The following is a 27,831-nucleotide window of genomic DNA, read 5'->3' as shown; positions in this document are numbered from 1 at the left end:
CCTCACTCTGAAATTCCTTGAACCTTTCAAAGGTTTCAGACTTGTGTTTCATTAGGTAGACATACCCATATCTACTTAATTCAATAGTGAGAGTGAGAACATAACGATATCCTCCGCGAGCCTCAACACTCATTGGACCGCACACATCGGTATGTATGATTTCCAATAAGTTGGTTGCTCGCTCCATTGTTCCGGAGAACGGAGTCTTGGTCATCTTACCCATGAGGCATGGTTCGCACATGTCAAATGATTCGTAATCAAGAGACTCCAAAAGTCCATCTGCATGGAGCTTCTTCATGCGTTTGACACCAATGTGACCAAGGCGGTAGTGTCACAAGTATGTGGGACTATCGTTATCAACTTTACATCTTTTGGTATACACACTATGAATATGTGTAACATCATGTTCGAGATTCATCAAGAATAAACCATTAACCAGCGGGGCATGACCATAAAACATATCTCTCATATAAATAGAACAACCATTATTCTCGGATTTAAATGAGTAGCCATCTCGAATTAAACGAGATCCAGATACAATGTTCATGCTCAAAGCTGGCACTAAATAACAATTATTGAGGTTTAAAACTAATCCCGTAGGTAGATGCAGAGGTAGCGTGCCGACGGCGATCACATCGACCTTGGAACCATTCCCGACGCGCATCGTCACCTCGTCCTTCGCCAGTCTCCGTTTATTCCGTAGTTCCTGTTTTGAGTTACAAATATGAGCAACCGCACCGGTATCAAATACCCAGGAGCTACTACGAGTACTGGTAAGGTACACATCAATTACATGTATATCACATATACCTTTGGCGTTGCCGGCCTTCTTGTCCGCTAAGTATTTGGGGCAGTTCCGCTTCCAGTGACCACTTCCCTTGCAATAAAAGCACTCAGTTTCAGGCTTGGGTACATTCTTTGACTTCTTCCCGGCAACTGGCTTACCGGGCGTGGCAACTCCCTTGCCGTCCTCCTTGAAGTTCTTCTTACCCTTGCCCTTCTTGAACTTAGTGGTTTTATTCACCATCAACACTTGATGTTCTTTTCTGATCTCCACCTCCGCTGATTTCAGCATTGAATATACCTCAGGAATGGTCTTTTCCATCCCTTGCATATTGAAGTTCATCACAAAGCTCTTGTAGCTTGGTGGAAGCGACTGAAGGATTCTGTCAATGACCGCGTCATCCGGGAGATTAACTCCCAGCTGAGACAAGCGGTTGTGCAACCCAGACATTCTGAGTATGTGCTCACTAACAGAACTATTCTCCTCCATTTTATAGCTGAAGAACTTGTCGGAGACTTCATATCTCTCGACCCGGGCATGAGCTTGGAAAACCATTTTCAGCTCCTCGAACATCTCATATGCTCCATGTTTCTCAAAACGCTTTTGGAGACCCGGTTCTAAGCTGTAAAGCATGCCGCACTGAACGAGGGAGTAATCATCAGCACGCTGCTGCCAAGCGTTCATAACGTCTTGGTTCTCTGGGATTGGTGCTTCACCTAGCGGTGCTTCTAAGACATAATCTTTCTTGGAAGCTATGAGGATGATCCTCAGGTTCCGGACCCAGTCCGTATAGTTGCTGCCATCATCTTTCAGCTTGGTTTTCTCTAGGAACGCGTTGAAATTGAGGACAACGTGGGCCATTTGATCTACAAGACATAGTGTAAAGATTTTAGAGTAAGTTCATGATAATTAAGTTCATCTAATCAAATTACTCAATGAACTCCCACTCAGATAGACATCCCTCTAGTCTTCTAAGTGAAACATGATCCGAGTTAACTAGGCCGTGTCCGATCATCACGTGAGACGGACTAGTCAAGATCGGTGAACATCTCCATGTTGATCGTATCTTCTATACGACTCATGCTCGACCTTTCGGTCCTCCATGTTCCGAGGCCATGTCTGTACATGCTAGGCTCGTCAAGTCAACCTAAGTGTATTGCGTGTGTTCCGAGGCCATGTCTGTACATGCTAGGCTCGTCAACACCCGTTGTATTCGAACGTTAGAATCTATCACACCCGATCATCACGTGGTGCTTCGAAACAACGAACCTTCGCAACGGTGCACAGTTAGGGGGAACACTTTTCTTGAAATTATCATAAGGGATCATCTTACTTACTACCGTCGTTCTAAGCAAATAAGATGCAAAACATGATAAACATCACATGCAATCAAATAGTGACATGATATGGCCAATATCATTTTGCTCCTTTGATCTCCATCTTCGGGGCACCATGATCATCTTCGTCACCGGCATGACACCATGATCTCCATCATCATGATCTCCATCATTGTGTCTTCATGAAGTCATCACGCCAACGATTACTTCTACTTCTATGGCTAACGCGTTTAGCAACAAAGTAAAGTAATTTACATGGCGTTATTCAATGACACGCAGGTCATACAAAATGATAAAGACAACTCCTATGGCTCCTGCCCGTTGTCATACTCATCAACATGCAAGTCGTGATTCCTATTACAAGAATATGATCAATCTCATACATCACATATATCATTCATCACATCTTCTGGGCATATCACATCACATAGCACTTGCTGCAAAAACAAGTTAGACGTCCTCTAATTGTTGTTGCAAGTTTTTACGTGGCTTGTATAGGTTTCTAGCAAAAACGTTTCTTACCTACGTAAAACCACTAGCCACCTTTTATCGTGATTTGCCCATTTCTATTTACGTGGCTTGCAAGTTTTTATCGTGATTTGCCCATTTCTATTTACCCTTCATAAGGACCCTTTTCATCGAATCCGTTCCGACTAAAGTAGGAGAGACAGACAACCGCTAGCCACCTTATGCAACTAGTGCATGTCAGTCGGTGGAACCTGTCTCACGTAAGCGTACGTGTAAGGTCGGTCCGGGCCTCTTCATCCTACAATACCGCCGCAACAAGATACGACTAGTAGCGGCAAGAAGAATTGGCAACATCAACGCCCACAACTGCTTTGTGTTCTACTCGTGCATAGTAACTACGCATAGGCCTAGCTCATGATGCCACTGTTGGGAATCGTAGCATAATTTTAAAATTTTCCTACGCTCACCAAGATCCATCTATGGAGTATACTAGCAACGAGGGGAAAGGAGTGCATCTACATACCCTTGTAGATCGCGAGCGGAAGCGTTCCAATGAACGTGGATGACGGAGTCGTACTCGTCGTGATTCAAATCACCGATGACCGAGTGCCGAACGGACGGCACCTCCGCGTTCAACACACGTACGGTGCAGCGACGTCTCCTCCTTCTTGATCCAGCAAGGGGGAAGGAGAGGTTGATGGAGATCCAGCAGCACGATGGCGTGGTGGTGGATGTAGCGGGTCTCGGCAGGGCTTCGCCGAGCTTCTACGAGAGGGAGAGGTGTAGCAAGGGAGGAGGGAGGCGCCCAAGGCTGTTCTTCTACTGCCCTCCCTTCCCCCCTTTATATAGGCCCCTGGGAGGGGGGGCACCGGCCAGAACCCATCTGGAGGGGGGGGGGCGGCCAGGGGGGTAACTTACCCCCCAAGTCAAGTGGGGCGCCCCCCACCCTAGGGTTTCCAACCCTAGGCGCAGGGGGGAGGCCCATGGGGGGCGCCCAGCCCACTAGGGGCTGGTTCCCTTCCCACTTCAGCCCATGGGGCCCTCCGGGATAGGTGGCCCCACCCGGTGGACCCCCGGGACCCTTCCGGTGGTCCCGGTACAATACCGATAACCCCCGAAACTTTCCCGGTGGCCGAAACTTGACTTCCTATATATAATTCTTCACCTCCGGACCATTCCGGAACTCCTCGTGACGTCCGGGATCTCATCCGGGACTCCGAACAACTTTCGGGTTTCCGCATACTCATATCTCTACAACCCTAGCGTCATCGAACCTTAAGTGTGTAGACCCTACGGGTTCGGGAGACATGCAGACATGACCGAGACGCCTCTCCGGTCAATAACCAACAGCGGGATCTGGATACCCATGTTGGCTCCCACATGTTCCACGATGATCTCATCGGATGAACCACGATGTCGAGGATTCAATCAATCCCGTACACAATTCCCTTTGTCAATCGGTATGTTACTTGCCCGAGATTCGATCGTCGGTATCCCAATACCTTGTTCAATCTCGTTACCGGCAAGTCTCTTTACTCGTACCACAATGCATGATCCCGTGACTAACGCCTTAGTCACATTGAGCTCATTGTGATGATGCATTACCGAGTGGGCCCAGAGATACCTCTCCGTCACACGGAGTGACAAATCCCAGTCTCGATCCATGCCAACCCAACAGACGCTTTCGGAGATACCCGTAGTGCACCTTTATAGTCACCCAGTTACGTTGTGACGTTTGGCACACCCAAAGCACTCCTACGGTATCCGGGAGTTGCACGATCTCATGGTCTAAGGAAAAGATACTTGACATTGGAAAAGCTCTAGCAAACGAAACTACACGATCTTTTATGCTATGCTTAGGATTGGGTCTTGTCCATCACATCATTCTCCTAATGATGTGATCCCGTTATCAACGACATCCAATGTCCATAGTCAGGAAACCATGACTATCTATTGATCAACGAGCTAGTCAACTAGAGGCTTACTAGGGACACGTTGTGGTCTATGTATTCACACATGTATTACGATTTCCGGATAACACAATTATAGCATGAACAATAGACAATTACCATGAACAAAGAAATATAATAATAACCATTTATTATTGCCTCTAGGGCATATTTCCAACACTCAGCACTCCGGAGCTCCCGGAGATCTTGCATAGAGTGCCGCATAGCACTATGCATTTTCGAGCTTTTTGGTAACTTGTTGCCAAAGGGGGAGAAAGTGTATAGATCATAGGCTTCGAGAGAGAGAGAGAGTGTTTTGCTTCTTATTTGTCTCTCTTGCTACTTTATTTGCTTGCTTGCTTTGTTGATACTCTACTTATGTGTGTGTGAGATACTTCTATGATCATGTGGGGATCATACTTTGCTTTATTATGCTATGCTTGAATGATGATATCTCTTATATCTTATGTATGATCTATCATATTTGTCTTGGTGATGAGTGCATGTCATGTATGTTCTATCATTTTGAGCGCTCCACCAAGATGTATGTGACATGGAAGAGTAACCCATGATCCTAATCGATTGTACATTTGCATTCAAAAGTAAATCATAAATAATTCACAAATTTAGGGGGAGCTCTTGCTTATCACATAATTCTCAAAGCGACGATGTACTTCATTTACATTATCATTTGTCAAAGCTTTGATCTATATGTTGTCATCAATTACCTGCAACTAATCCCTGGGTGGTTTTGGTAATTCATAACAATATATAGATCACTGAACTAACATTCTTTCAAGATTAATGTTTCAGAAAGTTCAATGGTTGGTATGGCATGGACTAGAGATGTGGACCCCTCAAAATGCTAAGGACACATATTGGCAAAATCTCAACACTCTACATTTTCATTTTAGTGATCCAAGATCACATTGAGTCCATAGGAAAAGCCAATACTATTAAAAGGGGGTGAGGTGTTGCTTAATGGCTTACTTGCTCAAAATGCTTAGTGATATGGTCCAAAGCCCTCAACCACTTTCTCATTTCCACATATGTCCTAAACCTAAAGTCAAACTTGGCCCCACCGATTTGATCTATCCGGCGCCACCGAGTTCACTTACATAGCCATATCCAGAAACCCTAATCAGCTCAGTTTCACCGATAGGGATCTCGGTCTCACGGAGATGGGACTGCAAACTCTCTGTTTCCCTTCGTAACGTTACGGTCTAACCGAGATGAGCGATCGGTCCCATCGAGTTCGCAGTGCAAACTCTCTGTTTCCTTTTCATAACATTTCGTCTAACCGAAGTGAGCGATCGGTCCCACCGAGTTTGCCTGACCAAGTCTCTGTTTACTTATTACTGAAATTGGTCTCACCAAGTTCGTGTGATCGGTCTAACCGAGATGAGGTTTTGCCCTAACCCTAGCACATCGGTCTCACCGAGTTAATCATGTCGGTCCCACCAAAAAGCCTAACGTTCACATTTTGAACCATATCGGTCTGACCGAGTTTCACTATTCGGTCCCATCGAGTTTGGTAAATTGTGTGTAATGGTTAGATTTTGTGTGGAGGCTATATATACCCCTCCACCCCCTTCTCCATTAGAGAGAGAGCCATCAGAACGTGCCTACACTTCCACTACTCATTTTCTGAGAGAGAACCACTTACTCATGTGTTGAGACCAAGACATTCCAATCCAACCACTAGAATCTTGATCTCTAGCCTTCCCAAAGTTGCTTTCCACTCAAATCATCTTTCCACCATATCCAAATCTGTGAGAGAGAGTTGAGTGTTGGGGAGACTATCATTTGAAGCACAAGAGAAAGGAGTTCATCATCAACACACCATCTATTACCTTTTGGAGAGTGGTGTCTCCTAGATTGGTTAGGTGTCACTTGGGAGCCTCCGTCAGGATTGTGGAGTTGAGCCAAGGAGTTAGTAAGGGCAAGGAGATCGCCTACTTCGTGAAGATCTACCCAAGTGAGGCAAGTCCTTCGAGGGCAATGGACATGGTGGGATAGACAAGGTTGCTTCTTCGTGGACCCTTCGTGGGTGGATCCCTCCGTGGACTCGCGCAACCGTTACCCTTTGTGGGTTGAAGTCTCCATCAACGTGGATGTACGATAGCACCATCTATCGGAACCACGCCAAAAATCTCCGTGTCCACATTGCGTTTGCTCCCTCCAAACTCCTCCCCTTTACCTTCATATGCAATCATTTACATTCCGCTGCAATACTCTTAGAATTGCATGTGTAGTTTGATTGTTTGACTTGTGTTAAGTTGCTAAATCTGCCAAGACATAAAATTGGGAAAAGGCTAGATTTTTATTTGGTCAAGTAGTCTAATCACCCCCCCCCCATATACATACTTTCGATCCTACAGGAGGTGATAAAGAGTTCGTCGTAAAAGGTTACGTCGATGCAAGCTTTTACAACGATCCAAATGACTCTGAGTCTCAATCTGGATACGTACTGAAAGTGGGAACGATTAGCTAGATTAGCTCTATGCAGAGCATTGTAGACATAGAAATTTGTGAAATACATACGGATCTGAATGTGGCAGACCCGTTGACTAAACCTCTCTCACAAGCAAAACATGATCACACCTTAGTACTCTTTGGGTGTTAATCACATAGCGATGTGAACTAGATTATTGACTCTAATAAAACTCTTTGGGTATTGGTCACATGGCGATGTGAACTATGGGTGTTAATCACATGACAATGTGAACTAGATTATTGACTCTAGTGCAAGTGGGAGACTGAAGGAAATATGCCCTAGAGGCAATAATAAAGTTGTTATTTTATATTTCCTTATTCATGATAAAGTTTTATTATTCATGCTAGAATTGTATTGATCGGAAACCTAAATACATGTGTGAATATATAAACAAACACTGTGTCCCTAGTGAGCCTCTACTTGACTAGCTCGTTGAACAAAGATGGTTAAGGTTTCCTAACCATGGACATGAGTTGTCATTTGATAACGGGATCACAACATTAGGAGAATGATGTGATGGACAAGACCCATCCGTTAGCTTAGCATAATGATCGGTCAGTTTTATTGCTCTTGCTTTCTTCATGTCAAATACATATTCCTTCGACTATGTGATTATGCAACTCCTGGATACCGGAGGAATGCCTTGTGTGCTATCAAACGTCACAACGTAACTGGGTGATTATAAAGATGCTCTACAGGTATCTCCGAAGGTGTTTGTTGAGTTGGCATAGATCGAGATTAGGATTTGTCACTCCGCGTATCGGAGAGGTATCTCTGGGCCCTCTCGGTAATACACATCATAAGCTTGCAAGCAAACGACTAAGGAGTTAGTCACGAGTTGATGTATTACGGAATGAGTAAAGAGACTTGCCAGTAACGAGATTGAACTAGGTATGAAGATACCGACGATCGAATCTCGGGCAAGTAACATACCGATGGACAAAGGGAATTACGTATGTTGTCATAGCGGTTCGACCGATAAAGATCTTCGTAGAATATGTAGGAGTCAATATGAGCATCCAGGTTCCACTATTGGTTATTGACCGAAGAAGTGTCTCGGTCATGTCTACATAGTTCTCGAACCTGTAGGGTCCGCACGCTTAACGTTCGATGATGATATTGTATTATATGAGTTGATTTGGTGACCGAATGTTGTTCGGAGTCCCGGATGAGATCACGGACATGACGAGGAGTCTCGAAATGGTCGAGAGGTAAAGATTGATATATAGGATGATGGTATTCGAACACCGGAAGTGTTCCGAGAGGTACCGGGTACTTATCGGGTCACCGGAAGGGGTTTCAGGCACCCTCGGCAAAAGCTATGGGCCTTATGGGCCAAGAGGGGAACGCACCAGCCACAAGGGGCCGGTGCGCCCCACATATGGGCCGGCCATGGATGGAGAAGGAAAGAGGAAGGGAGAAAGGCAAGTGTGGATTAGGATTCCCACTTCCTTCTCTCTCCCCCCTCTTTCCTTCCCCCTCCGTCAAATATAACAGGGGGGCGCAGGGCAAGGAAGCCCCAAGGGGGCCGGGGGCCAGAACTTGGGCGCCTCATGGCCTCTCCCCTCCCTCTCCCACCTATATATATGTGGGGAGGGGGGCTCCTAGAACACACAACATCAATTTTTAGCCGTGTGCGGTGCCCCCCTCCACAGTTTACGCCTCCGGTCATATCTTCGTAGTGCTTAGGCGAAGCTCTGCGCGGATCACTTCACCATCACCGTCACCACGCCGTCATGTTGACGGAACTCATCTACTTCCTCGACAACTTGCTGGATCAAGAGGACGAGGGACATCATCGAGCTGAACGTGTGCAGAACTCAGAGGTGCCATACGTTCGGTACTTGATCGGTCAGAGCTAGAAGAAGTTCGACTACATCAACCGCGTTGTCAAACACTTCCGCTTACGGTCTACGAGGGTACATAGACACATTCTCCCCCTCTCGTTGCTATGCATCTCCTAGATAGATCTTGCATGAGCGTAGGAAAATTTTGAAATTGCATGCTACGTTTCCCAACAGATGTGTGTATGATTAGTGCACAATTATGAATGGGGGCGTCACAATCCTTCATCATGCCTTCCATGTTTGCCGTTTTTGGCCGATTTGATATCTTGATCGCAACAGCAACCTACTCGCTCCTCCCCCCGCCTACATCTCGCTTTCGACCTTTCTTTTTTGATCGACATGATAAATTAACCATAATTTCAATCTACCCCACCCCTGGGCCTTCTCCGTCACAATGTGTCTGGTGTTTCCACTGTTTTGGTCCATGTGATAACTTCACCATGATAGCAATCTACCCTACCATCCTCCTTCTCTTTCATCAGGCCTCTGACATTTCCCTTTTTTGGCTAATCTAGTAACTTGATCATAACTGCAGTCTACCCCGCCCCTCGGCCTTCTCCTTCACTACACGTCTGGTGTTTCCACTTTTTCGGTCATCCGTTAAATTCACCATGATTGCAATCTACCTCGTCGTTCCGCTTTCTCCTTCATCACACCTCCGACGTCTCCCCTTTTTTGCCTGATCTATAACTTGATCATAACTACAATCTACCCAACCTCTCAGCCTTCTCCTTCGCCACACGTTTGGTGTTTCCCCTTTTTGGCTCATCTAATAACTTCACCATGATCGCCATCTACCCTGCCCCTCCGCTTTCTCCTTCATCACGCCTCGTATGTTTCCCCCTTTTTTGGTTGATCTGATAACTTGATCATAACTGCACTCTAACCCGCCCCTCGACCTTCTCCTCCACCACACATCTGGTGTCCCCCTTTTTTGGTCCATCTGATAACTTCACATGATCGCAATCTACCATGCCCCTCCGCTTTCTCCTTCGTCACACCTGGGATGTTTCCCCCTTTTTTGGTTGATCTGATAACTTGATCATAACTGCAGTCCGCCCCTCGGCCTTCTCCTTCACCACACATCTGGTGTTTCCCCTTTTTTGGTCCATCTGATAACTTCACCATGATTGCAATCTACCCTACCCCTCTGCATTCTCTTTCAACACGCCTCTGATGTTTCCCCTTTTTCGACTGATTTGATAAATTGATCATAACTGCAACCTACCATGCCCCCTCGACCTCCGCCTTCACCACACCCGTGATGTTTTTTTGTCGATCCGATAACTTGACTATAAATGTAATGTAGCCCGGACCTCCGCCTTCTCCTTCGCGATACCTCTCACGTTTCCCCTGGTTCAGCCAATATGATAACTTGACCATAACTGCAATTTACCCCGCCCCCTCCTTCTCATCCACCATGCCCCGACGTTTCCCATTTTTCCGTTGATCCGGTAACTTGACAATAGCTGCAATCTACCCCCCCCCCCCTCCCTCCGCCTTCGCCTGACCATGCGTTCGAACTTGAGTACATCCCAAAAAACATGTTTACAATTGATGGAAGCCAGATACAATTTTGGAGGTTCACACTGATTTGAAGTCGAGATCAAAGTGCAGTCCTATCCTTACAACACCACCTCTCTTTTTTCCACATCTCTCACAATTCCACCTTATGGTACTAGAGTGCTCTAAAAAACCGGGATTCAAATGTTGAGCGTAGCGTCAATGGTACCCTCACAATTTCACCTCTTATGGTAGGTATATTTTCGAAAACTAAAATAGTTTTCCATGGCACAAGCACAACAATACCATGACAAAGTAGAAAGAAAAAGGCTACCCAAGAAAATGAAAAGACTTTTTAGGAAAAGAGAATTGGTGAACTGAAAACCGGCAAGAAAATATGGGAGCGCGGAACGGACATGTCAAGCCCCACACACCAACTATGTGCATCACCTCACGGTCAAAGGGAGAATAAATAAATAACACTATATGCATCACAACTCCCTCGCTCCCTCCCCTTCTTATTCCCACTCCCTCTGCCGTCCCTGAACCCAGCCCCTTCCCCCCTTCCTCCCTCCTTCATCCATCCCCGACGAAACCAACCAACCAACAATGGAAGTTGCCGCGCCCAAGCAACTCCTCCCCATGGCGCCGCGGGACCCCAACTCCCCGTCCTCCTCCACCTCCTCCTCCTCGCCGTCCTCCGCCGCGTCGCCCTCCCACCACCGCCCCAGCCCGCTGCCGCCGTCCCCGAGGCCCGTGCCGCGCACCATCGACACCACCCCCTTCCCCACCACCTTCGTCCAGGCCGACACCGCCTCCTTCAAGCAGGTCGTCCAGATGCTCACCGGCGCCGACATGCCGGCGCCGGCGCCGTCCTTGCAGCCGCAGGCCCAGGCCCAGAGGCCCCCCGCGGCCGCCAACAGCAAGGCCGGCGCCCCGTGCCGGCCCAAGAAGCCGGCTTTCAAGCTCTACGAGCGCCGGAGCAGCATGAAGAACCTCAAGATGATCGCGCCGCTCGCCATGGCGGCCGCCGCGGGGGCGTCGCCGAGGAAGGCGCTGCCGGAGCTGCTGTCGCCCAGCGTGCTCGACTTCCCGTCGCTGGCGCTCAGCCCCGTCACGCCGCTGGTGTCCGACCCCTTCAACCGGTCCGCGTCGGCGTCCCCGGCGGAGCAGGAGGCGGCCGCGGAGCGCGCGGCCATCGCGCGGAAGGGCTTCTTCCTGCACCCGTCGCCCCGGGGCGGCGCCGGCGAGCCCCCGCCGCGCCTGCTGCCGCTGTTCCCCGTCACCTCGCCCCGGATGGCCTCCGCCTCGGCCGCCGCAGCACCGTCGTCGGAGTGAGCGAGTGAGCCGATCCGCTCCGCCGCGTAGAGCATGCGACGGCGGCGTACTATTAATCAATTGTCCGGAGTAGCTCGTCCTCGGTGCTAGTATGTTGTAATTTTTGCTCGCTTGGTTGAGCGACGGCTCGCGAAGGAACGGAACGGAAAGGATCACACTCTTTGAGCTCCTCCCCTGCCCTCTTCTGTTCTGTTCTTGGTGGATCGGTGCTAATTGTGCCTAATTTACTCTCAGAATTAACTCTGTCCGTTTCATCATGCAGTTAATTTCCGGAAAATATTTCCCATTCCTTTCTTTCTTCCCATTCATGGAAACGGCATGCACATCACTGGCCCGGGATCTCTCGTCTTTTAAGTTGCGCTACCAAAGCTTAATTTCCGCTAAGATACGAACCATCTACAGTCCTAATAATGGTTGCAGCATTCAGAATTCTTCCCAAATCTATCTAAGCATCCATCCTGACACAAGATGGAACAAAGGAATTCTTCCAGAATTCTCCTCAGTGTCTGTGATTAAATTCCCTGACAAGGCCGAAAGAGTCAGAGTATCTTCTTCAATGGCGTAGAATCAGAGGGGGGGCAGTGCCCCCCCTGTACTTGTTCCTGTAGATTCAGAGAGATTGCAGTGTCGATCGAAGGAACACAGGAACAAGCCGTCATGTCACATCGAGCCGTGACTTCTAGTCGTAGAATTATTGCAACTTTGAATTCTTCTTTTACATTTATGTGCCTTGAAGCGTTCCCTGCTGCTGCTAGTGATCTGGCATCTGGTTCGGGTCAAAGGAGACGTCGTTGTCATGCATCCAGCCAGCAGCACAAGGAAGGATGGTTCGAGTCAGACTGTCCAGTTGACCGTTCGGGACAGCGGGTGGTGGTGCGCCGGCGGCGGATGGCCGGCCGGCCGGCAGTCCAACCCATCCATCATCGGTGCACCTTTGCTTTTCCCCAAAGCAGCTCCGCTCTTGGCCTCGGTGGTGCGTGCACAACAGGTCAGTACGTATGGGCACATGCCCCCTCCCCCGACTTTACGAGGAGAAAACAACGAAAAGCAAGCAAAGTAGCAGTAGAAGTGTAGCAATGGAGAAAGCAAAGTTAGGGACAGGACAGGACAGAGAGAGCGTCCCACTACTAACTACGACCACCATGACCAAATGGCAAGGTGGTGGGCCCGCCTTGTTGACCGCTTTGGACCCGCCGGCCGGCAGCTACCTACTGTCCGGAGTAGTAGAACCGACGCGAGGAAGAAGAGAGTACACAATTCTTTGTGACGAAGATCTCATGGCAGTAATGAACCGTGAGCAGTGCCGAGTTTAATCCCGGCCGTGCACTGCCACCTGCTCCGGTTTGACTTGGGCGCGCGCTGATTAATCCCGCGATCTCCGTGCGGCTCCGTCCATCCATCATCGTCCCCGGACCGGACCGGGCGGGCCCCATGTGAGATACGACTAATCAGCGCCTTAATTTGCACCGTTCCAGCCTCGTCGCTTCGACCGCTCGCCCGTTCACGAAGCATCCACAGACACTTTTTTTTTTCTTTTTTTTGCGGGGGAAGCATCCACAGACACTGACCTCGTAATTAAACCGACGGGATTGGTAAGTCTCTGTCAACCGAGACTTAACGAAGTTTCAGTCGATGCTATGCTCGTGAGATCTTATATTGAGATCTGTGCATTTTTTTATTTTTTATTTTTATTTATATGTATTGTGTCACTCGATTGAGACTTCGTTAAGTCTGTCTCAGTCGGCTGAGATCTAGCCACACCCTTAAAGGAATTTGAAGGCCAAGCGATCGAGATTAATCGATCATGGTGTGTCAAATGTGTTGGTCTTGATATCCATCTGACTCAATCGTAGAGCTCAAGGAAGCTGCGTTACGTGCGTAGCTAGCGTAGCGTACCCTCTCTTTCTTTGATCTGCATCCATCATCTGTTGACCCTTTGGGTGCCAGTTGCTGTTGGATAATAGTACCGCAGTTGTTGCTGCTGCTGTCCCACACCCAAGTGAACCTGATCGACCCCAAGGAAATGACCGCGGCAATTGGCCGGCCGCTGCCTCATTTTCCTCCCAAAAGAGAGCGACATCGACGACCATAATTAAGCATCTCAGGTCACTCGAGAATGGTTCCGAGGACAGTGAGCGCGGTAGCTTGAGCTAGCTAGGGCGACGTGCCCGGTAATTTAACAACAACCGGACAAGTTCTACCACCCTTGTGGAGCACAATGCTGAACCGATCAACTGAAAGAAAGGTCAGCAAAGGCTGCACGCACGCACGCACAACAGCCATAGACCCACGTCAGGACCGAAGATAAGGGCGGGAGAGAGGAATCCTCTTAGGATGAGCAGAAGATAGACGGTGACATGCACAGTTTGGAACTTAACTTGGATGCTGCCTCTGGCACAAGGAGGACGTACGTACGTCGCCAACTGCCTTGACTTGGGGCAACATGCCATGGGTTGGTTGGCAGGCAGCTTGGCTTGTATCAGACCGAGGAATCACCATGTTTTGCCAAGGAGATGGTACCAAACATGTGTGTGCGTGTGCGTGTGTGTTCACCAGCTAGCTGCCTCAGTTTGGTGTCATATTAGGCGTCTCGGACCGACAGACTCTACTATAACTGGACTGCAAGGTCAAGTTAGCACCACTACTGAAATACTATTATTTCTGTCATTCTGTGCATAAGAGTATCAGAAATACCGCAAATTGCTAATGTGCTAATTTGATATGGTCGTATCCAAGACTTGGGCGATGAGTCGGGTGCGATGTACATGTCTGTACTTGATTTGGTATATAAGCAATGCACAAGTCAACTAAGTACATGTATATTGCGAAGATAACATTCAAGTATCCAAACTGAAACGTAGGGGTCCGCATATTGAACTGGCCAAATTAATCCAGAGTCAACTGAGCACCGCCCACAAAGATCGCATCAAACTCTCATTTTCTTTCCTGAAAAGATCAAACCAGAAGATGTACTCTGAATTTTTCTCGCTCGTTCGCTGGACAGCGGCGTGCCCGAAGAAGGCACACATTACATTAGAGTAGGGAAGCTATCAGCATTCACCTCTCTCGCGTCGTGTCGCGTCGATTCTTTTCCTCACTGTAAATGAGTTAGTTGGTGGGCAATCACTATGTGAAATGGCTAGCTGCATCTGCCCAGTCCAGTCATCTGTAACGCCTGGAATTGGTCAAGTCCTCCTCGGGGAACATGGAGGAACACTAAACTGCGCTGCGGGTTTTTTTCTATGGGGCCGACGACGAGAAAGAAAACGTAAACCTTTTGGTGCTTTGCGCTCCAAGTTCGTGGATTGCGAGATCGATCGCTTGACGCGTAGTTTAGATCGCAATTAGTCAATGCGTTCGCGGCGATTCTCGTCGCGTCAAGCGGCCGAATAGCTTGCGCGCATTCTGGTGTCTGCAACGGACGGACAAGGACGGTGCAAGTTCAGAAATGAACTGCACATCAAACAAGAACTTTCACTTGTAGAACACGGGATCAAGCAGGAGAACTTTGACAGCTTTAAAAGATCGGGTCGGTTCACATATATCTTTTTTCGAGGGTATTCACATAACATATATATGTACAAACTACCAGTAATACAATTCATAACCACCTCGATTACCTTATCTACAGTCCAATAATAATACTATCACAAACCAAGCGTAGCTGGGACTGCACTGGCTAAGACTAGTCTTTTGGCTGCGGGCAAGGGTTAATTAACTACTCCCTCCGTCCCATAATATAAGAACGTTTTTTACACTAGTGTAGTGTTAAAAATGCTCTTATATTATGGGACGGAGGGAGTACTATAACAGCTAGTGTGAGCTTCCTGGTGCAAGCTAAGCTTTTGGTGTCCTCTCCAAAGGGAAATTGCAAGGAAGGTGAGTGACAGTGTGGCACTCTGTCAGCAGACAGCTCCTGCCTCTCCAGGCCCGGCCAATAGTGGCTCCCTCTCCAAAGGGAAATCTAGCTAGCTAAGCTGGTCGTCATGTTCCGGTCAGAGCCAGATGTCCGCACTGATTTGGGCACGCGATGCTGATCATGGGCTTGGATTACGCGGCAATGTACGGGAGCGGAGTTAATCATGCACGCGCCTTGTCCTGTGCCCTACCCGTGGCGCACATTATGGATCGGATTAGATAGACAAAGAGGGTGTGGGGGGACAGACAAGTGCTGGTGTTCGTCGGCGGCCTCGGATGAAGAAGCTTCGTTCCTTCTGCTGGTCCACACGTTGAGTGCAGGCAGGGACACTACTTTGAGATCCGCACTGCACACGTTGCTTCTGCGATAGTAGCGTCTGATGTGTCCTTGTAGTAGTAGTATTATGCAAACTCATTTATCGAAAGCGGAATTATTCTTCTGTCTTGCTAAGTCTGAAGCATTCGAGATTTTCCTATGGCCAAGTCGACGCCCTGAAACTGTCAGATGTGGCCTCGTCCAGGTTCACGCGCTGGGGTAGTAGTATCATCATCAACCTAAACATAAGAAAATCTCTGTCGACTGACGCACCACCCCTCATTTAGTCGAGCAAGATGCGCCTTTTTTTGTCCCGCCTACACCGGTGGACAATGATATACAGACTTAAGAACATCTGAATCTCTAAGAGGCGCTAGATGTGCGTTTTTTTTCCTTTTTGCGGGGAGATGTGAGAGAAATTGAGCGGCATTTTGATGCTTACTAACATGAGAGTAAAAACCTGGCTTAGTTATGTTTAGATGCCATACCATAAGTGCGTCCTTCCCTCCCCTTGGGCGGTTAGGGCAAACTCATCCCCTCCGGGCTTGGTCGATGAGCCCGTTAATTCGCCTCCTCTATGCATGCCGCCCTGGCATCCGATGGCAGGGAGTGGAATCTCGCAGTGCCGACTCCGGCTAATAGTTTATGCTAGGGTTTTTTACTCCTCGCAGGTGCGGGTGCTTAGGCGGATGGTGACACTTCTTCTTCAAGTTGGTCTTCCAGGCTACAAACCTCCTTGAGTTTGTTTGTCTAGATGGAATTGACGAAGCTCCGATATAGATTCTTGTTGTCCCCTTAGGGCGACGAGGTTAGACTTTTTTGTCGTGCATGTGCGATGGCGAGATTTGATATCAAGTGCTTTGGATCGATTCAAGGGTTCAACGACGAGGACTACTGCTCTAGAGCGTTGGTCCTTGCACGTGCACAAGGACTTCTCGGGTGTCATCAACATGGTCAGCCAGCTCCGGTAGGGGCAACGGCTCGTTCTTTCGACGATAGTGGTAGCTCGGTGATCCAAGGATCACAATGTTAATAGGGGTAGGTGTTCTACACTTGGTGAACTTTTACAATAAATCTGGATACTTTTCACAAACAAAAATCTTCGCATAATCTTTATTGTAGGATACAGACAGAACTATCAAGTCCCAACATTACAGGACCACATTTTCTAGGGACGTAGTGCGAAATTTACAAGATGGCCCGCGTAATATTTTCAGCAAGGCCCACGGTGCGACTTACGCTGGGCTAAGCCCAGACACTCACTACTAGCATTGCCACGGCCCACACACAGGGGGCCTCCAACAGCCCACCCGATCCTGGACTGTTTATTGGTTGCTCGGCACGCAGGAGAAAATGGAGATATTTATCTACTCTACTGATTTGTTTCAAATTCTCGAAAAAAAATACTGATTTGTTTCAAAAAATAAACTCTACTCTACTGATCATCATAAAAAAAAGGAAGAGGGGAGGAGACAAAGCTGTCAAAGTCTGGGCGTCGCCGTCAGCACGCCCCCTCCGCCGACCATCCGGCGAGTGGCAGCGGCTCAACGTCGTCGTATCCGCGTCAAGAATCAGGGGACGGGGACTTACTAGATGAATCCCCGACGCCGCCTTTATTCCATTTCCATGTACGTGCGTGGATAGGGGAGAACAACCAATAATGCACCAGCACCCCTCCGATACCCCCTTCTGTGGCTGCCATCCATAAGGAAAACGATCAATCACACATCACACAGGTTCCTTTCAACTTCACAGATCAAGCAAGGGCTTCTTTGATTCGCAGTAATGTCAAAACATAAACATTGAGTTGCAATGGCATGTCCATTTGAATATATCAAGACTTTGGTTTGTTTGATCGTCTCACAGTAAAAAAAAAGGTAGGGGTATAATTTTCAGGAGCTTCGAGTAGATGCTAAATTTTCTATGAAATGTAGCCAAAGATACACAAAACAAAAGAGGAAAGAAAACATACATATTATACATCTGAAAACAGAGTGCGCTGGAAGGATCATCTTCAGTTTTGAGGCCCCATCAATCGCGAGAAACTGATGATCATTCTGATATAGGGCATCCATATTTTTTCTCTTTTCGTCAAACGACGGCGACGGCCGGATTCCTCTACCATTGAGAGGACGGAAAATACCAGCATCCTTTACGTGCCAAACTGAAAGTAAAGCCTAAGCTTCCCCGCAAAAAAAAGAAAGTAAAGCCTAAGCTAGGAGGAGGAGCTTTCCAGGGCACGCTTACTGCTTCCCCTGCTCGACCTACAAAACAGACTTTAAACTTCAGGACCGCACAAAGGTGCCAAAACAGACCATGTCTGGATCTGTATCACCAGGAAAGGCACAGGACCACAAGGAACGCAAATTGGTGGCAGTTCAATCTGGAACTAGCAATCAAGTAGGGCACCCAAGTTGCACAACAGATCTATCCCAAGTGATTCATCAAGTACACCAAGCGCCAGGGTAGATTGCTCATCCATGCCATGCATGTAACGATGCCCACATCGAATGCCCCAATCTCCACGAAACATTACACGCATATAGCAATGATCTACTCCCTCCGTTTCTAAATATAAGTCCTTTTAGAGATTTCAATATGGGGTACATACGGAGCAAAAAGAGTGAATCTATACTCTAAACTCCGTATGAGTTCATGTTGAAATCTCTAAAAACACTTATATTTAGAAACGGAGGGAGTATATAGTATATAGGAACCTAATTTTCAAACCTTATAGCCACCCTCAACTGACATAAGTAAAAAAATGGCATAACTTATGTAATTTAGAGATGGTTGCAGACGCATAGCTTTTCCCCCCTCACTAAACAAGTAAAGGGTCAAGGTTGGACTAGAAAAATGTACAACTTAACACAGCTAGCTTCACACTGAGAGCTGAATATTGCCCTCTCAATAAAGATACTAAAAGGATGGAAGAGAATATTCAAAAAAAATTATTCAATCTTATGCCTTCTGGGGAACATTGTTATCTTGACAAAAAGAGATGATTCTCCTTTTTGTGCTTCAGTCACCGAGGATATGTAAGGAGCACAGCCCTTTTGGTCTGAGCATCAGATGACCAAACCAGATATTTTTCCAGTATAGGAAACCACTAAAGCCACGAGGACATGTACAACCACAATGGTCCTATGTCAGCCTGATTGTCTCCTAGACGTTTTTCTAGCATGGAGGGTATAGCTTTCACTTAGCCAAGGGACGATCACTGTGAAAGAGACATCATTAAGTACTACAGATGACACTTATCAGTGTATCTGGTGTCTCTAGGTGATATGAAGGACAACCTGAAGTAAAGAAGGTATATATGCATATTTTACCCCCCACGTGAAGAACGAACTGGATTCGACTTTGCTATCGCAGAGCAGTAAATAGAATCCTCATCATCACGTGAATACACGTAGCAGTCAACTTTGTCAACTTTCTACGAAACTTTTCATATGCAATATCAATGATATTCGGAGGTAGTTTAGGCATTGTGCGTAAGGACACACGACCTGTTTTATCTAACTAATATACTTCTACTCAACTGATAGTTTACTCTGTGCAGGTAGCAAATAACTGAATGGGTTGTTGGGTTGGCCCAATCAGCTCAAGTTTTCATCCTTATAGAAAACTGGCCGAAAATACTAAAACACTAAAGTTTGGGCATAGCCTGCAGTGCCGCATAACTATTTTTAAGGCAAGGTTAAAAATCAAACCAACACAAGAGCAAAGATTGTTGGAATATGTTAAATAATAGCAGTAACACAGTGAAGAGGAAACAAGATTAAGCTAATCTAGATAAACTACCTTAGATCTTTGCTAAAACTTGCACAGAACATAATAAAGGCTTCAAGAAGATGCATGCAGCTCACCTTTTCGGCAATATCAAAAGAGTGGTGGACCTGCTCCAATATAGAGTATCGCTGCAACTTGGCAGGATCCAGCAGAAACAATTCACCCTGTAAACAATATTACCGTGACAAGGCTCTATCCCCTGAGGGCAATTAAGTGGGTTGCAAGCATATGTTTCCTGTTCCTACCAGTCCATTTCTGTAATCCCTGAATTAGAATGGAATAATGACCCTAAGATATAAGGAAAATGAGTTTACAGATGGGAAAAATCTGTTGTGCATTACAAGCCAACAACAAAACAATATCAGAAGATATCTCAAAAAAGTACCAAGGAAAAAAAAGTACACTTAGTATGACTAAATGTGCAGTTGGAATGAAGAGCGTAAACACATTAAGTACACCTAGATGTTCAGCACCACTACAATGTTAGGTCCAGAATTATATGGATTATGTCCAAAGAGGTTGCAACCAAAGGAATGCGCTAAAATCGCCCACAGTTCAGAAGCTTGCTCAGTATTCTGCAGCAATGCTAATAATCAGATGGCTTAAACATGCATGCCAACATATCTATAGCTTGACTATTCCATAAAGTTCAGGACCAAATCGATAAATATAAAGGATGTTACGTGTATACAGGTGACACATGAAATGAGGCTAGTATCAAAACTTTTGAAAGGTGAATAAGACACCCCTCGTCGCGCAATACAAGTAGTTCACGCATGCACCAGCAACCGTCCCATGCTGGCTGGCATGCACAAGGAAAATGACCAATCACACTTAAAACAGGTTCCTTCCAACTTCACGGATCAAGGGCCTCTTTGCTTCGCAGTAATGTCAAAACATAAACATAGGATTCCTATGTCATGTCCGTTTCAATCCGTTATGACTTTGGTTTGTTTGATCGTCTCACACTAAAATAAAGTATTCTTTCCAAAAGCTTGAGTGGACGCTAAATTTTCTATGAAATGCAGTACAAACGAATATTTAGGAAAAAATTCTGTGTGGTTCAATCCTACAAATCAAACGACCAACATAAAAGAAAATTCCTAAATACTCTAACCCTTCATAATCCTATGAAAATCCTTTGAATCAAAAAGGTCCCCAAAGGATTTCATCACCGGCTTAGTCCAGCCAAAGATACACAAAAAAAGGAAAGGCCGAGTGTCAAACAAAAACACACATATTATACATCTGAAAACAGAGTGCGCTGCAAGTATCATCTTCAGTTTTGAGGCTCCATCGATCGGGAGAAACTGATGATCATTCTGATAAAGGGCATTCATTTTTTTCTCTTTTTGTCAAACGACCACGATGGCCGGATTCCACTATCATTGAGATAACGGAACAACAGAAAGTACCAGCATCCTTTACGTGCAGACCTCAAAGTAAAGCCTAAGCTAGGAGTTTTTCTACCTGAAAGACCTAAAGAGCGTGCTTCACGACGGCACAGAGGGCCGCCAAAACAGTTCAATCTCTGGATCTCTTCCACCAGGAAAGCACAGAGCCGCCAGTTCAATCAGGAAGTAGCAATACGGCCTCCAACTTGGAGAACAAATCTATCCCAAGTGGTTCATCTGGTAAATCAAGCATCAGAGTGGATTGTTTTTCCATGTCATGCAACCATACCCACATCGAATGCCCCCTGATCTCCATGGAAAATTGAGACACATGTGACAATGTACCTAATTTGCAATCCAGACACAGATCCGTCTGGTCACACACAATTCAACATAAGCAACAAAAATAATATTACTTACATAATTTCAAGATGGTCACATATCCATCTGATTTTTCTCTATTCGCTAAACAAGTATAGGATCAAAGTTGGACTAGCAAAATGTACAACGTAACACAGCTAGCTTCGCACTAAAAGGTGAATATTGTCAAAAAGATCAAAGGAATATTCAAAGCATTTTCCTATTCAATCTTATGCCTTCTGGGAAGGGAACATTGTTATCTTGACAAAAGAGATGCGTGCTTCTCCTTTTATGTTTCAGTCACCGAGGATATGTAAGGAGCACAAATCTTCTTTGCTCTGAGCATGGGAGTATCAAACCAGATATTTTGCCTGTATAGTGAACCACTAAAACCACAAGGGCATATACAAGTACAATGGGTATATGTCAGCCTGCTTGTGGGGCCTCAGAAACGTGGGAATATAAAAAACCTATGATTTAAGTGGCATGTCCTCTTGAATCCTATAGGATAGGAAAACTATGGGAATTCTGATCAAAGAATGTTTGAAAACACAGGAAAGACAAATAGAATGCAAATGAAACCTAAGAAAAATTCCTAAGGATTTCAATCCTGCGAATCAAGCAAAAATTGTAGATTTTTTTCCTACAGAAGAAAATCCCCCAAAGAGCCTATAAAATTCCTTTGAATCAAAGAAGCCCTATATGTTTTTCTAGCATGTAACGTGATGTCTCTTCGGTGTCACTAGGTGATATGGAGGACAGCCTGAGGTAAACAAGGTATATATTCATATTTACCCCCACCCCCACCCATGTGAAGAAGGAACAAGTGGATTATATTTTGTTATCGCAGAGCAGTAAGTGGATTCTACTTTGCTATCGCAGGGCAGTAAATAGAATCCTTATCATCAAATGAATACACATAACAGTCAACTTTGTAAATTTTCTACAAAACTTTCCATATGCCATATAAATAATACCCGCAGGTAGTTCAGAAATTGTGCTACAGTCCTGTAGGGATGCAAGTGGACGAACCCGCGGGCTGTTTTATCTAACTAATGGTATACTTCTACTTAGCTGATACTTCTGCAGGTACCTAACCAATAGTTTACTTTGTGCACATAGCAAATAGCTAGATGAGTTGTTGGGTTGGCCCAATCAGCCCAAACTTGCATCCTTATGTATGGATAGGCGAGCCTATCGAATAAAACTGAATGGTTCCACTAGAAAAAGAATATAACAGAATTGTATTGTAGAAAACTGGCAAAAGAAATACTACAATACATGATGGCCTGCTGCGCTGGATAACTATTTTTAAGGCACGGTTAAAAATAAAGCCAACAACAAAAGCAAACTACCTTAAATAAGCAACATCAGCAACAAAGTGAAGAGATGCAATGATTAAGCTAGTGCTACTCTAGACAAACTACCTTAGATCTTTGCTAAAAGTTGCACAGAACATAACAATGGCTTCAAGAAGATGCATGCAGCTCACTTTTTCGGTGATAAACAGAAGAGTGATGGCTCTGTTCCAACATAGAGTATCGCTGCAACTTGGCAGGTCACAGTAGAAAAAGTTCACTTTGGAAACAACAGTAATGTCACCAGGCTCCTGTCCTGAGTGCAATTAAGTGGGTTGCAAGCATATGTGTTCCATTCCTGCTAGCCCATTTTATGTAATCCCTGAATTTGAATAAAATAATGACCCTAGGCTATAAGGAGTATGAGTTTTCAGAAGGGAAACAAATCTTTTAATGCTATGCAAATGCATTACATGCCAACAATAAAACAATATCAGCAGATATCTCAAAAAAGTACAAGGGGAAGTACTTAATACCACTAAGCATGCAGTTGAAATGAAAAACCTAAGAACGTTAAGTACATCTACATGTTCAGCGTCACTACATTGTTAGGTTCAGAAATATGGTACCTATTATCTCCAAAGAGGTTGTGACCGAAGGAATGCGCTAACTATCGCCCACAATTCACAAGTTTGTTCCAGTATACCACAGCCATGGTAATAATCGGATGGCTTAAGCATGCATGTCGAAATATCTACGGCCCGACTACTCCATAAAGTTCAGGATCTAATCGACAAATATCAATGATGTAACGAGTATACAGGTGACGCACGACATGACGCTAGTATCAAAACTTTTGAAAGGTGAATAAGACAACCCTCATCGCGCAATACAAGTAGTTCGTGCAAGTAGTTCCTGCATAGACACAACTGGTTTCAGGTCTGTAGAGAGCTAGGTTATCACAATAACAGACAAGGCTAAGGCTGTTAATTGGTAGTCCTCCTCTAGTATATGTCGGCAGCGGATCCATTGGTTGTGCATGTTATACAAGATGTGCTTGATCCATTTACATCAACTGTTCCACTCAGGATAGCCTACAACAATAGGCTAGTTCTGGCAGGTGCTGAGCTAAGACCATCTGCAATTGTAAGCAAGCCGCGAGTTGATATCGGTGGCAGTGACATGAGAGTTCTCTACACCCTGGTAAGCTTCTAACTCTAGTAGTGGACAATATATGCAAATACTTTGGTTATTTCACTCTTTTACGTGGGTTGTTAGTATAATTGTGAAGGAATTCCATAGAAGGAAAAGGTCTCATAGATGATTAATTTACTCCTAGCAAACTCAAACGAATCATATGTTAACTGGTTTGAGTTTGTCTTTGACTTCAAAAGATATTGGTGGATCCAGACGCCCCAAGCCCAAGTCACCCATCACTAAGGGAGTACTTGCACTGGTAAATCAAATGCAAACATGTTCTTATTCTCACCAATACGATTCCAAACCCTCGACCCATCTGTTTTCTGCCATGAAACTTTAGATGTATGTTCCATACTTAATTTTCTCTAATTATGATATATCTCCACTCCTGTGTAGGATGGTGTCAGACATCCCTGGAACAACTGGTGCCAGCTTCGGTATGATGCCATGCATAACAATTTGTTCAATGTGATTTTTTGTTTTAGCTGAATTTTGTGGACGCAGAAATCAGGCCATGTTAAGTTCTTTCCCTCAAACGACTCGATACAAGTTAATTCCAATATAGCCCATCGTTAACACCAAGACATCTTGAACCATGACAAAGAATAACAATAAACAGCGTAAAATGACATTAGTATGTTTTGCAAATGAAATGGAAAACATTAAGACAAGGCCACTGTACAGCCTAAAGAAGCAAGAACTCTTAAAACAGTGGTATACTTAAGAATTTCCTTTTTCAATCTACTATTTATACTTTATTTCCACATGTACAAACACAAAATCCATGCAATCAATTAATATCATTCAATCTTATACTGGTTTTGAAGACTTTTATGATATATTGTGCTAGCAACTAACATATACAGCAGAACAAAGGTTACCCCTATACATGAAGATTATATTAGAATTACCTAGAACAAACAAAGTAGACTACGTTGCAGATAAATGACTAGATTGGTATGTTTCCACCAAGTTGAATTACTCTTTAAATTCTTAACTGGTGCTCTTGCAGGCCAAGAGCTTTTAGTTTATGAAAGGCCAGAACCAAGATCTGGTATCCACCGGATGGTATTTGTGCTGTTCCAGCAACTAGGCAGGGGTACAGTTTTTGCACCAGATGTGCGACACAACTTCAGCTGCAGGAACTTTGCACGACAGCACCACCTCAACATTGTGGCTGCCTCATATTTCAACTGTCAAAGGGAAGGTGGATCAGGCGGAAGAAGGTTTAGGCCAGAAAGTTCTCAAGGGGAGTAGGGACTAGATAGTACAGAGTACTGACCATTGTATGCGGTACTGTAGTGCTGCATCACAAATAATGTGCAGTACATAGAATGTCTTGTGTCACCTAAATATGCAGCATTATATGCGTCTTCAGCTATGATGAGCTTGATGGGATATATCTCAGTCATTAGTTAATCATCTGATCATGGAAAGTATTCTTGAGGGAATACAAAAGATAAACTCAGGCTTTTACAATGTTAGTTAAGCTCAACTAGTTTATAGTTCTGAGCACCTGCTTTGCATTTCAACAAGTTCTATTGAATAAATCAACACACTGTAAATCATCAAAGTTATTTTTGAAAGAAATCCCAAGATATATTTTAGACGAAAGGCAATATTGGTCAACTTTGTATTAAAACCCACAAGTGGCAAGGTAAGCCCCAAGGTAGGTCCAATGTTCACGTTATTCCTTATTCAAAGCAACAGGGGTGCTAGACATTCACATCATTACATCAAACACTTAAAGGTGAAAACATAATATTACAAGACCCCAAGAGCAGTCACAACTTACAGCAGAAGCATATCATCGGGAGGAACCGATCACTTCTTCCCAAGGTGGCATACCTCCACCAGTTCCCAGGACTCCAAGCTTTTATCCTCGGTGTCGGTTCGATAAAGTGCGAGCTCGGAGATCTCGAACTGCAGTCCAGAAATTTCACTGTCCATTTCCTCTACTTTCTTCCTTGCTGCTTCCTTCTCTTCGTCTGTTAGATCCCCATACAAGAGGCTTACATGTGGCATATATGCTGCAATCGTGTAAAAAAACATGAATCGATTGTCATCAACTTGTCAATGTTTCAGGATCAAAGTACATGTAGTCTGGCACTGCACTCACGGGTTGATCTCTGAAACCCGAAGTGGGCGCAGAAGTGGTCGCTTGTGTGGATCACCTGCAACATTCAGATAACTTGGCATAAGCAGAAGTGCAGAGCAAATAATCGAAACGTTGTGCAAACCACACCTCTCAGAACGCATTGACCTCTCGATTAGCGCTTGGGGAAGGAACAGTGGAGGGATTAAAGCTAGGGGGCTGACCTCGGGGGTGGGCTCGAGGAGGAGGTAGACGCACTGGTAGAAGAAGTCGCCGCGGGCGACGCCGGTGACGCGGGCGGTGTAGGGGGCGACGTCGGCGGCCGCAGCGGCGGCGCGGAGGGCCTGGATTGCGGCGGGGCGGCGCATGCGCACGGCGCCGACGACGGTGGCGTGCGGCTCGAAGGGCGGGCCGCCGTGCGCGGCGCGGAGGCCGGCCATGAGGCCGCGGAGGCGGTCGCGGACGGGCTCCGGCGGGAGGGCCCACACGGAGTACACCTCCTCCGGCGACTGGTCGGTGGGGTCCATGCGGGCTGGGCCTGAGCGGCGGTGGCGCTTGGGCTTGGCGAAATGCGGGGTGGGAAGCCGAATATGCCTCGCTGAAGAGGTGATCATCACTGGATTAATGGAGCCGGTGCCACGATTTGTTCCATACGGGTGCGTTCGGGCGATGGGACGCTGACTGTGGGGTCCCGGTTTTCAAATGCAGTTTTCGGGGCCACCAGCAGCCGGAAGCGGCTAACGCACTCGGATTAGAACGAATAATGCGTGATTATTAGGTGCTTATAATAGTGGAGATCTGAATCTAGCCGGAGAGCCACCTGCTGCAGTGATTAACAAACGGCAACTCTGCAAGCTTGTGTAGCCACTTGTGGATAGAATTGGAGTAAAGTCAATGCAGCTACTCTGGATGCTTGCTAGTTACAGTATCTCGGAGCCCGCGCGGCAACCACCGCTCGGTGCTTTCGTTTAGCAAAAGACTTAAGGACCGCTCAGAAAAAAAGCAAAAGACTTGAGGATGATGACCTTTCGATTACGCAACCAGGAGGCGAAAGCGCGAAAGTGTTACGTGTCGCATACCTGCCCCAGTTGTGGTGGTTTTACGTGGTTTTAGCGTTTGATGGTGGTTTTCTGATTACCTAGCCTCAGTTGTACTAATTTTGTGTAATTTCATTAACTAGAGTGGTGCTGCCGCTTTGTTAGATCGAGCATCATGTATTTAAAAATAAATTAGCAACATTGGTATTCTGGCTATATTCATCCTTCTAAAATTGATAAAAGTGCACTTTGCAAATTGAAACTATGGATCGGTTTTTTTTCTTCTAAAATATAAAATGAAAGAAATTCCGGTAAATGAACAACTCAAAAATTGCGAGAATAACAAAATATAATCCACAAAGCTGTGGGAACATAGTTTATTAAAAAAATAGACGTGACTCAAAATCATTTAAAACAAAATAAGATTTTGGAAAAAGTGCATATTTTTTGGCAAAAACACAAAATACACAACTAGGGAAATAAGTTTAAAATATTAAGGCCATGTGAAACAGTTCTTTTACATTTTCAAATATGTTATTAGGGCAAAATTGGCTCCGGTTAGAGGGATCCCATATATGTCGTGGTGATACAGAAGTGAAGAGTGAGAACAAGGGGGCACCATTTTCAAATGGAGTTACTAGGATTAGGGAAGCTCCAAAAGACTAACTTTACATGTGCTATCAAAGAGACTAGAAGGT

At 45.7% G+C, this 27,831-nt stretch overlaps 3 protein-coding genes and 1 long non-coding RNA gene across 4 annotated transcripts; 2 read left to right on the top strand and 2 right to left on the bottom strand.

The window, feature by feature from the left end:
* Positions 1 to 10,883: 10,883 nt before the first annotated feature.
* Positions 10,884 to 12,013, top strand: LOC109747254 (VQ motif-containing protein 4). The gene has a single exon (XM_020306338.4). The coding sequence runs from the start codon at positions 10,995 to 10,997 to the stop codon at positions 11,721 to 11,723; it is 729 nt and encodes a 242-aa protein (XP_020161927.1). The 5' UTR covers positions 10,884 to 10,994; the 3' UTR covers positions 11,724 to 12,013.
* Positions 12,014 to 21,492: 9,479 nt separating this feature from the next.
* Positions 21,493 to 25,409, bottom strand: LOC141024746 (uncharacterized). The gene is made up of 2 exons (XR_012186246.1): positions 25,284 to 25,409; positions 21,493 to 25,194 (listed from the first exon to the last, which is right to left on the bottom strand). It is a non-coding gene; the product is annotated as an uncharacterized lncRNA (long non-coding RNA).
* Positions 23,734 to 25,470, top strand: LOC109747250 (protein VERNALIZATION 3-like). Its single transcript, XM_020306334.4, has 4 exons — positions 23,734 to 24,004; positions 24,196 to 24,257; positions 24,398 to 24,438; positions 25,014 to 25,470. The coding sequence occupies exons 1-4, from the start codon at positions 23,813 to 23,815 to the stop codon at positions 25,256 to 25,258; spliced, it is 540 nt and encodes a 179-aa protein (XP_020161923.1). The 5' UTR covers positions 23,734 to 23,812; the 3' UTR covers positions 25,259 to 25,470.
* A 133-nt stretch (positions 25,471 to 25,603) lies between these two features.
* Positions 25,604 to 26,705, bottom strand: LOC109747249 (cyclic phosphodiesterase). Its single transcript, XM_020306333.4, has 3 exons — positions 26,321 to 26,705; positions 26,121 to 26,175; positions 25,604 to 26,031 (listed from the first exon to the last, which is right to left on the bottom strand). Exons 1-3 carry the CDS (start codon positions 26,621 to 26,623, stop codon positions 25,826 to 25,828), a joined length of 564 nt encoding a protein of 187 aa, XP_020161922.1. The 5' UTR covers positions 26,624 to 26,705; the 3' UTR covers positions 25,604 to 25,825.
* Between the last annotated feature and the right edge of the window lie 1,126 nt (positions 26,706 to 27,831).

The sequence above is a fragment of the Aegilops tauschii genome, chromosome 1 (genome assembly GCF_002575655.3).
Source record: "Aegilops tauschii subsp. strangulata cultivar AL8/78 chromosome 1, Aet v6.0, whole genome shotgun sequence".
NCBI lineage: Eukaryota > Viridiplantae > Streptophyta > Magnoliopsida > Poales > Poaceae > Aegilops > Aegilops tauschii.
Note: the sequence above shows the minus strand (reverse complement) of the source record. Positions and strands in the feature narration are given on the sequence as shown.